General features: G+C 52.8%; 3 protein-coding genes across 4 annotated transcripts; all 3 read left to right on the plus strand.

Moving 5' to 3' along the window:
* Positions 1–309: 309 nt before the first annotated feature.
* Positions 310–4,006, plus strand: thoc6 (THO complex 6). Of its 2 annotated transcripts, none has more exons than XM_018764446.2 (13): positions 310–466; positions 763–854; positions 968–1,032; positions 1,280–1,383; positions 1,646–1,683; positions 1,770–1,818; positions 2,294–2,365; positions 2,504–2,606; positions 2,714–2,763; positions 2,915–2,977; positions 3,157–3,267; positions 3,392–3,520; positions 3,617–4,003. In XM_018764446.2, exons 1-13 carry the CDS (start codon positions 452–454, stop codon positions 3,695–3,697), a joined length of 972 nt encoding a protein of 323 aa, XP_018619962.1. In that variant the 5' UTR covers positions 310–451; the 3' UTR covers positions 3,698–4,003. The 2 variants fall into 2 exon arrangements, with proteins under 2 accessions (XP_018619962.1, XP_018619963.1); XM_018764447.2 differs by lacking the exon at positions 310–466 and adding an exon at positions 473–556 and having other exon boundaries at positions 3,617–4,006.
* An 896-nt stretch (positions 4,007–4,902) lies between these two features.
* On the plus strand, positions 4,903–8,310 carry LOC108941688 (ras-related protein Rab-35-like). The gene is made up of 6 exons (XM_018764473.2): positions 4,903–5,693; positions 6,508–6,558; positions 6,645–6,768; positions 6,878–7,002; positions 7,095–7,219; positions 7,324–8,310. Exons 1-6 carry the CDS (start codon positions 5,639–5,641, stop codon positions 7,465–7,467), a joined length of 624 nt encoding a protein of 207 aa, XP_018619989.1. The 5' UTR covers positions 4,903–5,638; the 3' UTR covers positions 7,468–8,310.
* Positions 8,311–9,555: 1,245 nt separating this feature from the next.
* Positions 9,556–13,635, plus strand: rnf25 (ring finger protein 25). Its single transcript, XM_018764422.2, has 10 exons — positions 9,556–9,624; positions 10,302–10,373; positions 10,458–10,554; positions 10,709–10,776; positions 10,903–10,972; positions 11,325–11,396; positions 11,510–11,656; positions 11,846–11,935; positions 12,061–12,198; positions 12,426–13,635. Exons 1-10 carry the CDS (start codon positions 9,608–9,610, stop codon positions 13,182–13,184), a joined length of 1,530 nt encoding a protein of 509 aa, XP_018619938.1. The 5' UTR covers positions 9,556–9,607; the 3' UTR covers positions 13,185–13,635.
* The last annotated feature ends 748 nt before the right edge of the window (positions 13,636–14,383 follow it).

Below are 14,383 nucleotides of genomic sequence, written 5' to 3' on the forward strand. Positions count from 1 at the left end.
GCCTCTGAGAAGGACGGTGTGCAGTGAGTGTCGCGGCACAGGTAACAATCACTGACTGGACTGTACTTAATGTCTACAGAGTGCACCCTGATGTTTTCATCTGAATGGCTCTCTGGATTTTGTGCTCTTCCGGTATTTTTTTCTTCTACATTTTTTGCCATTTGTAAGTGTGCTGTCTATGTCGCCCAAAAAGAATAAACCTAGACTCGACTTACAGTCGCTGACGTAATCAGGAGGACCCCGCTCGCTCGCTCGAGTTGGCGGCGCGGGATGTGACGTAAAAAATTAGTGGCCGGAAGTGCAGTGACGCCATCTTCTAGAGACGTTTTATTTGAATTTTAAGAGCAGCGAAAACCAGAAGCAAGCGCATATTTTAAGAAAATTGTTAATTTACGAGTTATTTTTGGGGGGGTGGGAACTAAAGCTCTTATTCAGACGACGCGAAACAGTCATGGGTCCAGTTGAGGTACGTAACGTAGGAGTCTGCAGTTAAAAATCACTCAGAACAGAACAGAAGACGGAAAAGTTGGTTCGACCGGCACATTCACTCACCGAGGTGTTTAATCTCCTTGTTAACAAGTTGTTAGCTGCACGATTCACTGATGCTATTAATATGTGGCTTTGAACAGCACTTGTTATTGAGTGCTGACATTAAGTTTGAACGCGGGTTCGGGTCTTATTTCCTGGCCGATGATCAGATGTGTGCTTTCCTGTGCTTACTTACTGTGACCCCCCCATCTCCCATTCCCCTTCTCCTTCCAGCTCCTCCACATGTCCGTGTTCTCGCAGAGCTTCTCACCCTGTGGCCGCTTCCTGGCTGCCAGCAACAACTATGGCGAGATTGCAGTGTTCAGGTGAGGGAGGTGCCTGCCACCACCACCACTGAGTGTCCTGACTCCTGCATCTGCCTTGAGAAACACATGGTGTCCATCACCTGAGCGTGTTATAGTCTCTCCTTCCCTTCCAGTCTCTCATCCTCCCTCAGCCCAGAGGCGACAGGAATCAACCAGAAGCCCATCCTGACCTTCACAGGTCAGTCTCTTGCTTCCCTATTCATTTAGATCCCATGTCAGCCCCCCCGCACTTCCCCAGCTCATATCCGAACGCGTCCATCGCGTGTTCTGCTTCCTATGGATTAACCCTTTAATGAAGGAAATGTGATGTACATTTTTCTTTCTCTGTAGAAACTGTAATGTGCCTGATATATTCTTGCACTAAGAAGTGGGATTCGTACAAATTTTGGGGTGAATTGCAAGTAATGTGTGCGTGTGTGTCTCAGCTCACGAAGGTCCCATATTTGCACTCCTTTCAACGGACGCACATCTCCTTAGTGCCGGGAACGGAGAGATCAGTGCCTGGAGCTGGGCGGAGCTGGCCAAGCGAGTACGAGAGTAAAGTTTCCCAAACACTATTACAGATAATACCAAGAGATGGGCGATAGCTATCGTATGTAGTAATAGTAGTAACAATTAAAAAATATTCTGCAAGTCTTACATGAACTAGCTGCCCTCTCCTCCAAATGCTACTGGTGTAAGGAAGTGCATTAGTTCTGCGAAAGCAGTTTCTGGTGTTCTCAGGTGATCTTCAGTGGCTCTCTGGGGTATTCCATGAATGTTACTCTGTTTGTACCCACTTGTCTTTCGAGAACCCCAAAGCTGTCTGGATTAGAAGACCACAATACAAGTAAGTGTCCATAGCAACAGCATGTGTTCAGTGGGGCTGCTGGTTAGTGGCCTTTGGGTTTCACAGAACTGTTTTCCCCCTCTCAGGTCAAGTCTTGAGATTCCAGAGATCAACGACATGATCGTCAATTGCAGAGTGAGTTTAAAAAAAAAAAAAAAATTGTGTGTGTGTGTGTACAGGGACAGCTGGTAGCGTAGTTAGCACTGCTGCCTTTGGACCCAAAGGTTGCAGGTTCAAGCCTCATCTCCAGCTGTATTACCCTTGAGCAAGGTGTTTCTGTGCCTTCCACTCCTCCTGGGGCATAATTCCCTGCTGGCGTTTCTCAGCCAGGCTTGGGACTGTCCATGGCAGAGTTCTTGAGCAAGGTTCTTACCCTGAATCACTCCAGTAAAAACTACCCAGCTGTGTGTAAAAGGGTAAATGAGTGTAAGTACCTTAACGTTGTAAGTTGCTTTTGAGAAAAGCATGAGCAGAATGAATGTAAAATCATCACTGCATATCTTCCATACGTTACCTCACCGTGTCAGTGAGATGGGCTCTCGCCTGCAGTGTGGTGCGTGCCAGGTGTACTTTGTGCCACCTTTACTTGAAAGAGTTCTCCCTCTTGCAGGATAACAGTCTGGCGGTTGGTGGGGGAGACAACAATATTCACATCATGGATCTGGAGACGGGAGTATTCAAGGTGCAGCATTATTGGCCATCTCCTACACTGACACAAACACTGTGCCTGTCGCTGCTGTTGCTGCTGCTGCTCTTTGTGCAGGTGAACGTGGTGGTTGGATAAACTTCTCCTTCCCCTCAATTCTGTCTGTCTGTGCAGTCGGTGCTGCAAGGCCACACAGACTACATCCACTGCCTGAGTATGAGAGAGAGAGAGGGGGAACTTCTCTCTGGAGGGGAAGACGGAGCTGTCAGGATATGGGGTGAGAGGCCTCCGTTCCAGGAGTGCTGTTGTACCGCTGCCGCTTTGGAGTGTGACGTGCTGTCCGCTGTGCTCCGACTGACTGCGCCTCCGCCGCTGACTCCTCAGACTGCAGGACGGGCCAGTCGGTGCACCGCCTAGAGGTCTACAAGTACGAGGTGAGGGAAGCGCCGAGCGGAGACGCTGGAGCGCCGCCAGTGGTGACGAATCCTCTCGTGTCGGAGAGTTACTTCGCTCGTGTATGTGACGCGTGGCGCCTCTGACAAAGGCAGTGGTGTCTTCTTCCCGTTCTCCTTTCCGGTGGCCCAGGAATGCGCGCGCCCACAGTACGGCAAGTGGATCAGCTGCCTGACGACCGATTCGGATTGGATGGTGAGCCGCACGGAGAGTCCGAAGCGCTCCCTGCTGCGGGGATTGTTTGTTATCAGACTTTCAGAAACGTGTCAGTGTGAGACTCTGAGTCCCATCCTGCTTCTCCAGCTGCGCGGATGGCCGACTGTGTGGTTGGAGATGATCGATGTTCTCAGTCCTGCCCCCTCTCTCCATCCTAGCTGTGCGGAGGCGGCCCCTCGCTCTCTCTGTGGCACCTGCGCTCCCTCTCCCCGACATCCATCTTCCCCCTCTCAGGCTGTCAGCGGCAGGCCATGTTCTACCAGGACCTGGTAAGCCTCTCCTCCCTGGTGCTAATCCCTGCGGTGCAAAGGCGGGGCTTCGGCACCCCTGTCGTGGTGGCGTACAGAGACCACAGTAGCTGGTGGTGTTACACGCTTCTCTTCCTCTCTGCAGATCCTGTCTGTTGGCGAGGGCCACTTTCTGTCGCACTGTCTCCTGGGGGGGGACGTGAAGTCCCTGATTCCCTGTAGTCCCCCATCCCTCAACACGGTGGCCCTCAACACCAACAGCACGGAGCACAGGGTGAGTGTCACAGGGCACGTGTCGCAGGGCACGCCGGAAGCCGGCCGCATGCCGGGACGTGCGGCCACTCGCCTCTCTCTCGCTTCCTTCCTGCAGGTGCTGACGGTGGGGGGGAGCAGCGATCAGATCGATGTTTTCACCAACCTTTCGTATAAAGCCTTCTCCCTGTCCTTCTGAGGAGCCTCCGACGGACCCCGCCCCGCGTGCGCAGCTCTGCCTCTGTGTCACTGAACTTGCCCAATAAACGTTTGCTGAGCATCTCTGTACGACCAGGTCTCCTTCGTCCTGCTGTGTGCGTTTGCACTCCTCGTTTTTGGACCGTTGGTGTGGAGGGCCTTCGCCAACAGTACATTTGTGCTTAGACGTGTCCATGCACAGCTCTAGAAAAGTCGTTTTATGGCCTTTTCGGAGCATTATAGACACAGACTTGAGCCCCGCGGTTTGTTTGTTCCTTCCTTCCTTTTCGTTTATTAATATATTTAATGCCTCACTTTTTCTTTGTCCTCGTGAATGTGTTCAACACAGTGTGGGCTCTCTGAGTTTAACGCTTTACACGCACACAGACACGCAATGTACCTGAGGACAGCTGGTGGTGTAGTGGTTAGAGCAGCTGCCTTTGGATGCAGAGGTCATAGGTTCAAGCCTTGGCTGTGGTACCTTTGAGCAAGGTACTTACTCTGCATTGCTCCAGTAAAATTACCCAACTGTATAAATGGGTAAGTAATTTGTAACGATCTGGCTAATGAGTTAGCCCAGATCCTCACGTGGATTCCAGAAAGGCGTATAATTATATAAACCCAGACGGACACGGAAAAAAGGAAGCTCTTCTTTTTAATATCTTGTAGGCAACTATGGATGACATATTTCACACAGCTGTCTTTACAATAAAATAAACAACATTAAAGTAAAGTCCAAAACGTGCGAGGCACAAAATGTGTACACGGCCAAGTATATCAGCCTGCGCGCACGCGCGGGAGAGAGGACCGAGGGCAGGAGCAACCCCTTAGTCTCCACCATAATACGTCATCATTACAAATTGTAACCTTAACATTGTAAGTTGCTTTGGGAACAAAGCATCAGGTAAATGTATTGTACTGCACATTACTCATGTTTTATGGAAGTTTTGTTTGGCTGCTTTTCTGTGCTCTTCTTTGATATCTTGGACTTTCCCCACACTGCATGCGTGTGTGTGTGTGTGTGTGTGTGTGTGTGTGTGTGTGTGTGTGTGTGTGTGTGTGTGTGTGTGTGTGTGTGTGTGTGTGTGTGCGCGCCTTAAGGGGGTAGCTCTCTTTTCACCTTTGGTTTCCTTTCCTGAATTTACTCTCTTGCAGGACTTGGTGTGTGTGTGTGTGTGTGTGTGTGTGTGTGTGTGTGTGTGTGTGTGTGTGTGTGTGTGTGTCCTTTCACGGACAAATCAAGTGAGGCCCGTTTTTGTGTCCAAGGGTGTCCATCTCCCCGTTTCCCAAAATTCCTCTGTCAGCACTATGCTAATTTGCTCGTGTGACAATGAATCCTCGTGCGTGGGGCTCTGCGTCCACTTGGCTTTCCCCTGTATCGTGCTCTTGGATCCTCTGCCCCAGTTTTACTCACTCACGTGTCTTTTCCGCACACGTTTCTCTTTTCCTCATTAGAGGTAGCACTTCCACCTGGTACCTCTGAGAGAGGGCGCCGGTGCCAGGGAAAGGGGAAGCGGCAGCTGGAAAGAGGAAGGGTCGTGCGAGTCGCGATTCCTCCGCAGCCCGGTTCGCAAGAGCGAGGGGGCGTAACTGCAGTCATACCCAGGCACAAAGGCGTGGTTCTGGTAGCAGCTCGCTGGGCCCGTGACACACGTGCGTAAGAGGCACATGCGGGAAAGTGGTTCGCTGTTGGTGACGGGCAGCTCCGGGCGGACTCCGGCCACGGTGTTTGGGGGAGGGCGAGGCATCGGAGATCGCGGCCTGCGCTCCCTTCATGGCTGCTACACAACAAGGCACGTGGGCGGAGCGGCGAGAGCTGGGAGGAAGAGGGTTCTAGGGGGAGCACCGGACCCTCCGCGTTTCACTGAAGCGACAGCAACAGCCGCGACCGAGCGGGACTCGGACCGAGTGGAGTGACGGCGCTGCGGTGATCAGCGGGGACATGGCGGGACGGGATTACGACCACCTCTTCAAGCTGCTCGTTATCGGAGACTCCAGTCAGTGAAAAACCTCGTTTTCACTAAAAACGTCTCGTAACCAATGAACGTGCAGGCTGCCTTTCCAGGGCTCTGTAACTCACCAAGCTATCAGGACCCTGTACTCAGAGTCGCGTCAGGGTGAAGTAAGATTAACGTCGTGTGAAAGCGAGGGCACAACCAGCTGCGCTTGTTCCACGCAGAAGGACACAGGACACGCAATCCTCACACTACGTGGTTCCAGCGACTTCTGTCATATTGATGACGTGTGACCGTGTGTGTAACAAAAGCGAACTCTCGCTTGTCTTTCGGTGCTGTGGTGTCTCCGCTTGTCCGTTCTCAATAAGGCCATGTCTGGCACAGGGTCCTGGAGGTCTGGAGTGCACCCAGCAGGCACGGAGTGTGAAGCAGTGCACCCTACACAAAGAAATACGGGCAGCAGTTCGCAAATACTTCTGATACGAAGTAATGCAGTTGGCCGGGTCGCCGCCCGTGTAAAAAGCGCCGGTGCTACACGGTCAGAGGCGCTGGGTAGTGTTGCTAGGTGATGAGGCACCTGTGCACAAGGGTAAATCAATGTAAATGGCTTCGCTGCAGGGTGCTTTGGAGAGAAGCATCAGGTACAAGAACTCGAGGTTGTCACTGTGACCGCAAGTAGGCAGTGCGTAGAAACCCTCACTGTGGAAGCGCAAATGACGGTGCGCTGAACAACGGCTGTTACCGTGACGCGGTATGCGTAATACACCGCCACTTCTCGAGGGATGAGTGCGCTGTCGCCCCGGGCAGTGCGGAGAGGTGTGAGGAACACACACTGACATGTGTCACTTTGTCCCAGATGTAGGGAAAAGCAGCCTGTTGCTCCGCTTCGCCGAAAGCTCCTTTTCAGGTGAGTCTGGCGAGCCATGGCGCTGACGGCCTTCGCGGGGTCGTCGAGGCGTCGTCCCGTCAACACTCGCCTCCTGTGCTTTGCAGGCAGCTACATCACCACCATCGGCGTGGACTTCAAGATCCGCACGCTGGAGATGGACGGGGAGAAAGTAAAGCTGCAGATCTGGGACACTGCGGGCCAGGAGCGGTTCAGGACCATCACTTCCACGTAACCAGCACACTCGTTGTCCGAATCCCAGTGACACGCATGCACGCACACACACACCTGCTGCTCTCTCCTCGCTCCTCTGAGTGTGCCGTAACCCCGCGTCCCCCAGCTACTACAGGAACACACACGGCGTTATCGTCGTCTACGACGTCACCAATCGAGAGTCCTTCGCCAACGTGAAGAGGTGGCTCAACGAAATATCCCAGAACTGCGACGACGTCTGCAAGATCCTCGGTTAGTGTTTTCTCTCCTCATTGGGGACGGGCAGGTGTGTGTGGCACAGCGACGTTCACTTCCTGTCCCCAATGTCTCTGCTTTTTGCTAAGTGGGCAACAAGAACGACAACCCCTCCAAGAAGGCGGTGGACTCCCAGGAGGCCCAGTGTTTCGGGGAGTCCGTGGGCGTCAGGCTCTTCGAGACGAGCGCCAAGGACAACGTCAACGTGGAAGAGGTGAGGGCAGGGGCACGAAGGCCTGGCACGTGGGTGACGCCGAGGAGCGCCGCAGCGCTGATCTGTCTCCGGGGTCCTTGACATGCGGTCCCTCTTTCCCCCAGATGTTTGTGGCGTTGGCGCGGATGGTGCTGCGGGCCAAGAAGGAGAGCCAGAGGCATGTGGGCAGGGAGCGGGAGCGCGAGGACAAGGTCCACATGAGCTCGCAGCGCGACCGTGACCGCAGGAGCAAAGGGAAGAAGTGCTGATGAATGCGGAGGTGGGAGCGCAAAGGGAGAGTAACGATATAGGTGAAAGGTGGCGCCGCCGGGACCCTGTTTTACCGCTGTCCTCAATGCAAAGCATCGATGAAAGTGCACTGATTGCTGCAGGTGTGTCATGTGCTGCGCAGTATCTCTCCCACAGTGTGCCAGGCCAGAGCCCCGTGACACACATCAGCCCACAGCACTCTTGCTTTGCTGTGCTCAAGGTTCCTGCCTCCGGGCCTCAGCAAAGGGCACACGGAGCTCATGTGATGCTGAGCACTAAGGCCACACCTCCACTCCTCTGCATTTCACTGTCATCTTTCTTCTTCTTTCTTTCCAGTGAGAACAAACTTTTTTTCCTGCTTTTCACTTTTTCTTTTCTTTTTTGCCCCCCACCTGGTGGACTGGCACCAAACTACAACTCCGCACGAGAGCAACCGTTTTTATCAAAATCTCAAAAATTTTACAGTCTTAATGGCCTTCTTCTTACACTTTGCCATAGTCTTTATGAACTGTTTATGAATTGTTTACAGTCTTCGTGAAAAACAGAAAATACAGGGGGTTTTTTTATAAGCAAACTTGGATGTGTGTATATGTTATCTTGCGAAGATGATTATTAAATTGGTGATATATGCCCGTTTCTCTGTGCTTCTATCAAATGTAAGAATCCAGATGGTACATATTAAGAAAAACTAAATCCTTACAGAGTTTATCAATAATGAATTTAGAGACATCTTTACATAGCGTTTTAGGGTAATAACAGTGCCAGAAAAGGGGAGTAGCACAGTCCATGGGGGTCTGTAGGGACAGGTAGTAGCGCAGGGGTGAGAGCGGTTACCTTGGGACCAAAAGGTCGCAGGTTGGAATCTCACCTCCAGCTGTTGTACCCTCAACTTCTCCCCTGAAATACCCAGCTGTATATATGGGTAAATAATCTTAAGTTACTTTAAAGAAGAGGGGCAGGTAAATGTTACAAAAAGAGCAATTAACATCTATCCCATTGTTGAATTTCCTGATATGTTTGACACGGTACAATCGTAAAACAGGTTTCCTTAATGCTGCTTATGAAGAAATATCTGAGAGTCTTCAGGCAGACTTCCCCCGTGTTACACTGTTAACGAATTGGTGTTTCAAGAGCACAAGGTGACATCATGTGAGGTGCCAACTTCACCGTAACGCAAAGAACGGCGTGTCTCTCATAGGTTCTGAAAGAGTGCGAGAAACAGATGTTTCCACAAAGAGTATGGAGCCCATTCGCTCCTCACGCCACAAGGACTATGGAGCCCATTCGCTCTTGACGCCACTGTTTGCTGTTGACGCCACAAGGAGTATGGAGCCCGTTCGCTCTTGACGCCACAGGGAGTATGGAGCCCGTTCGCTGTTGACGTCACAAGAAGTATGGAGCCCGTTCGCTCTTGACACCACAAGGAGTATGGAGCCCGTTCGCTCTTGACGTCACAAGGAGTATGGAGCCCGTTCGCTCTTGACGCCACTGTTCGCTCTTGACGTCACAAGAAGTATGGAGCCCGTTCGCTCTTGACGCCACAAGGAATATAGAGCCCGTTCCCTCTTGACGCCACACGGAGTATGGAGCCCATTCGCTGCGGACATGACAGCAGGGCGAGAGACTCCCTTGGAGAGTCAGAGGGCCATGAGGAAGAGCCTCCGTGAGCAGGACAAACTCTGTACTCCTCCGTAAGGGGAAAGGTGAGAAATGACAGCAATTCACTGTAGCTCCGAGATGTCCTTGCGAGGTCATCAGCTGTCCCACCACAAGGATATTTGTCCCGCTCGTATCCTTATGTGGAGCGTTCATCGCCCTTCTTCCACACATCGTAGCGATGCGTCAACAACGGCTGTGTCTCAAAGTGTACCAGTGACAGGTCACTACTACAGCAAAATGGTACAGTAGCTGTTGAGAAGGAATGAGGCACCAAAAACACGTTTCGGGATCAAGTTCCCCACGCGGCAGGCGTCGTTTCTCCTAAGTAGTTTCACCCGCTTCATTTGCAGTCAAATTCACGTAAAAGAGTGTGAGTGGAGAAGTGCGCGCGCACACAGAGCACCGCCACATCCGGGCGGAAGTCCCGCCCACAGGCGCGCGCTGCCTCTTCCGTCGCGGGAGCGCGCAGGCGAAGCGAAGATGGCGGCGGACAGCGAGTAAGTGGTGGGACAGACAATAAAAAGACAGAACGCTGGGAGAAGCTGCGGGGAGCGGAGCCGCTTCCTCGTGCATTCGTGCGTAGCGGGGTGTGTCGCTGCGACTCGCTGTAAACACAGTTACGTGGTTAACGAATGTTCGTGCGAGTGTGTGTGTGTGGGGCGGACGCGCCGTTGTTTTCTCTCTCTCTCTCTGTGTCGCTCCAGCGCTCAGTCGCTGAATATTCACCGTAAGACGGGTGAACACACACTGACCGGTGCGGGGCAACGGCGGCACAGCGAGTAGCGCTGCTTTCTGTGCCTCGCAGCGCCTGGCCTGGGTGGGTGGAGCAAAACTTTTGGACATGATGATGGGTTCGGTCCCTGCTCAGTCTCTGTGGAGTTTGCATGTTCGCCCCGTGTCTGCGTGGGTTTCCTCCCACAGTCAAAAGACCTGCTCTTCACTGGTAATGCAATCTAGCAGTGTAAGTCACCGCGGTGAATAAGGTGTGTGGACTGATAACGCTGCATGATATAGTTCACTGGAAGCCGTTTTGAATTCCGGAGCCCAGCAGTAAATCTAAGGTCAGCGTTCCATCCAAGGTGTGTAATGACGGTACGGTGTGGTGTGATGTCGGTATGGCACCGGGCTCGCAGTAACGTGTCGTGTGAGCCGCGTCCTCCGTTTGTGTCGCCAGTGTCCAGTCCGAGATCGAGGTGCTCGAGTCCATCTACCTGGAGGAGCTGAGCGTCAGCACCAGCAGCACAGGGTGAGGAGTCGGCCGCTCCGTCCTGCCGTCCTGTACCGTCACCGAGCCTCTCCTTTCACTGCTGTCTTTCCTTCCTGCCGCCAGGGACGTGGAGGTGAGCGTGGTCCTGTACCCGTCGACGGCCGAAGACGCCCTCTCGCAGTTTGTGCGACTCACGCTCGCCTTGACTCTGGACTCGCAGGTGCGCTCGGCAGTGTCTTCCTGCTCCGTGTTCCGGCGTACCGCGACGCGCGATACTTTACTGGAACACTGCAACGGGCTGCACTTTTCCCGATCTGTTTTTCCATGTTGCTCTTCCTCCCCGGCAATTCACTTTGCCATGTCCCCTGTCTCAGTACCCGACGACTCCGCCCACTATCTCCGTTCTCCACCCCAGAGGCCTTTCCGATGACAAGCTCCTCAGGTAGCCGATCATTGGGGACGTCCATGGGCTCCATCTCGTCCGCCGTGGGATTTGCGGTCGCGTGTTCTTCCTGGTCATACGGTGCAAGCCTAAGCTCTCTCCCTGCTCTCTTGTCCACTCCTGCAGTGTCCAGCAATGTCTGCAGGCGGAGGCACAGCTGTGTCTTGGGGGTCCAGCGCTCTACCAGCTCATTGAGGTCTCTGCTCTTTCACCGCACACACATTAGGGGAGTGCTATTTCTCCTCGTTAAGGTTTTACTGTAGTCCACTGGCTTACACTGGTAAAGATGTTCATGTGTAAAATGGGCATGTTCATTTTGCCAGAAGCCTTCGTTGCCGGTTCACGGTGTCCCTGAGGCGGGTGCGGCCCGGTGCCACGGCACAGTATGATACACAGCAGGGATTGGTCACGATGCGCCGACCTCCCCGGCCTTATGAGCAGTGCTCTACCTGAGCTCACACATACTCAGGTTCTCGGCGACTTGTGAGCATCATCAGCAGCTCCCGCAACACGCAGTGCAAAGAGCAAGGATGTTGTGTGTTTTACAGAAAGCCAAAGAGATCCTGACGGAGAGCAATATTCCACACGGGAACTGCGTCATCTGCCTGTACGGCTTCAAGGTCCTGAGCCCGGAACGAGGCGGCAGTGAGGCTTCCCTCGCTGTGTCGTGTGTGAGGACCGCGATTGTTGGGCACGCTGCTCTTGCTCACTGTGTTTGCTTGCACCCTCTCAGGAAGAGGAGGTGTTCACCAAGACCAGCTGCTATCACTACTTCCACTCATACTGCCTGGGCCGCTACGTGGCGCATTCGGAGACGGAGATTCGAGAGCGCGAGAGGGAGATGGAGGAGGACAAGACGAGGGCGGGAGTGGACGGCCTGGTGAGGGACACCAAGCGCCGTTCTCCAATTTAACAGTGAAAGTTGGTATTTTCCCGCAGGGTTACTGCCCAAATTGCGGAGCTGCTCTCGCGACGTCTCCGACTGGGAGGGGATATTGCAGTGGAAGTGGCAGGTTACTGTAGCACCGCAGTGCAACTCCCACTTACAGCAACGTGGCTTCCCATGCAGGAGCTGACTGTCGTGTGCCCCGTTTGTCGAGAGCCGCTGACCTATGACCTGAAGGACCTCCTGGCTTCTCCTGCACCTTGTTTTCCCACGGTACAACGCATCATTCTGCCTATATGATGTGTGACATTGGTGGAACTTTTTTTGCAGTGGGTTTATTCAAGTGTTGTCAGTTTTACTCCATATTTGCATTGACTTTCATTCTTTATCAATTCAAGTCTGAGCAGACAATGGTGGGGGCGGACTTTCAGAAGAAGTGGGCGGAGTTTCAGACTCTCTTGGAGAGGCAGAGGGAAAGGGGCGGAGTTATCAATCCAGAGGCCGAGTCCAATCGATTCCTCATACATACGAATGAGGTAAGGGCCAGTGTCATGTTGCGGGACCGTGGACACTACGGCATTCCATTCGGTTGATACCCGCCATTTCTAGCTCAGTCCATTTTTCCTGGCCCCTCACTGTTTGTCAAAATAGTTTTATTTTAGGCTTTCTTTGGAGCAATGCAGTGTGACTCAATCAGTGTGCGCAGCTCCTTTGGTCGCTGACTCCCGATGAGTGTTTCCATGTTGTTCTCCTCGATCGACAGATGTCTCCTGATGCCAACAACACAAACCCATGTTCAGATGGCTCTCCTTGCCCAGCCATGCCATCTGCTCCTTCTGCCGACACTTGCCCAAGCCAGCCGGGCTTCAGCCACTCTCAGTGGAGGGGCGGCCCGGGGCACAGGCGCCGCGGTCAATCGACAGGCAGCAGGAGAGGAGAAGGCCGAACGCGGCATGAGGAAGTCGTAGAGGAATACGTGGCAAAACTTTCCCTCTCCTCAGAGGGAAAGGCAGGAGTGAAGGGGGAGAATACCACACCAACAGGTGTGTCTCAGCTGGAATGCCGACTACGGGGCGGCGCCGAAGGGAAACTGCGGCCGTGTCCTGCTGACTGTGCAGACGTGGAGAGACGCGAAAATGCTTGCGAGCCAAAAGCAGCGACTCCAAGCGAAACTCAGTCCGTAAAGCCAGCAAAGCTGCGTTCTTTCTCAGCTGGCACCCCAAGAGGCAGTAGCGCACCGGGAAAGGAGCGGGGTCCGAAGGGGGACGTGGGGAGGCGGGGGGACCTGCGGGGCTCAAGACAGCGGTTCGACACGGTGCTGGAAAGTACCTGCGAAGGAGGAGACTGGCGGGAGACTCGAAGGGACAGAGGAGGGAGAGGTCAAAGGGGAAGGGGTGGAGTGAACCTGCAGCACAGAGCAAGAGGAGGCAGCAGGGGGATTGGAAGGGATCTCAATCCCAGGCTGTTGGAGGAAGAGGGCAGCTGTGAAGGAAACAAGGAAGTGTGTCTCCATTGGAATTGAACAGAATCAACCTCAAGCCGGACTGTGGAATGAGATGTGACCGAAATGCACATGTCGAAGATCTGAAATAAAGTTCAAGTAATTTCTTTGACTTTTGGAAGGCCTGTCCCATCTTGCAGGAAATAAATGAATATATAGCACCAGCTGTGCGTGCGATTACCAATGACCGAAATCACTGCGATACTAAATACGCACTTGTGTTATGGGACGGTATTGTCTTTGGAAATTCAATAGAGATTATTCTGCACAAATGGCTTCCTTATGCTGGCACCTGGTTTTTTTTTTTTTTTTTATTATGATTTGCCAAATACATACTTGTTTACACACACTAGTGCAGAATTAAGGTGCAATATCTGCCTTGTAAGCAGAAACAGGGTTGCAGAGTTTGCAGAAGAATCAAATATATGTGAAAGAAACTGTAAACATAATAAAGTATTTATGTGAGGAAACAGCACTGAGTCCTGCCAAATTACAAATGTTGTCCTGTTAATACAGCTGCTACCATCAGCTTAAATATAAATCAGAGTACGTGTAAAGAAACAGCACGGATGGAAGTTTCTAGAGGAGTGTGGAGAAAAGGGCGCGCAGGCATTGGCGGCCAGCAGGGGCGGCGACAGCACGAAGACTCATCGATTGAGCGATCACTGAAGTACGTGCACATCCACCTGTTTGTTTCCAAAGCGCTCTCCCGCCTCGCACACATTGTGTGTGCGGAAATAAAGAGTCTATTTCTTTATTGGGGCATCCTGTAGAGAAAATACCATTTCAACAGAAGCACAATGTGTGTATTACACGGACTAGGCGGGGAATGAAACGCTGTGTGACGAAAAATGCCTCAGAAACACGTCTCGTGCCGCTGCACTCACTTCAGTTTCTGAGGCGAACGTCGCGTCGAGCGGAGGCGCGTTTCGCGGCTCTCCAGCATGTTTTCGTAGCCGAACGAAAACGCGTGTCTACATAATAAGTGTAAAAATGAGGTGCACGGAAGTGGCAGCGAGGATGATGCATAAAAAAGAGGAAACGTGTGAGAAAGTGAACGCAGGCCGAGGAAAGCGAAAGGCTAGCGCCCTGACCGACTACTTTCTCTCAACACTTTCCGCACAACCACCACCACCTTCTTCTCGAGCGCTCCGATTCAACGCAGTCGCTGGCGCCTCAGCAACACCCACCTGACGAACTGATCCGTTCGTCCAGTTCCT

The sequence above is a fragment of the Scleropages formosus genome, chromosome 8 (genome assembly GCF_900964775.1).
Source record: "Scleropages formosus chromosome 8, fSclFor1.1, whole genome shotgun sequence".
Lineage (NCBI taxonomy): Eukaryota > Metazoa > Chordata > Actinopteri > Osteoglossiformes > Osteoglossidae > Scleropages > Scleropages formosus.

Bases quoted from the DNA above. Each gene is read 5' to 3' on its own strand.
- rnf25 (XM_018764422.2), top strand. The intron at 11,657-11,845 runs GTGAGGGACACC...CTTCCCATGCAG, and splicing joins GGGCGGGAGTGGACGGCCTG to GAGCTGACTGTCGTGTGCCC. The intron at 11,936-12,060 runs GTACAACGCATC...TATCAATTCAAG, and splicing joins CTGCACCTTGTTTTCCCACG to TCTGAGCAGACAATGGTGGG.
- LOC108941688 (XM_018764473.2), top strand. From the start codon at position 5,639: ATGGCGGGACGGGATTACGACCACCTCTTCAAGCTGCTCGTTATCGGA. The intron at 5,694-6,507 runs GTCAGTGAAAAA...ACTTTGTCCCAG, and splicing joins GCTCGTTATCGGAGACTCCA to ATGTAGGGAAAAGCAGCCTG. The intron at 6,769-6,877 runs GTAACCAGCACA...CGCGTCCCCCAG, and splicing joins TTCAGGACCATCACTTCCAC to CTACTACAGGAACACACACG.
- thoc6 (XM_018764446.2), top strand. The intron at 1,033-1,279 runs GTCAGTCTCTTG...TGTGTGTCTCAG, and splicing joins GCCCATCCTGACCTTCACAG to CTCACGAAGGTCCCATATTT. The intron at 2,764-2,914 runs GTGAGGGAAGCG...CCGGTGGCCCAG, and splicing joins TAGAGGTCTACAAGTACGAG to GAATGCGCGCGCCCACAGTA.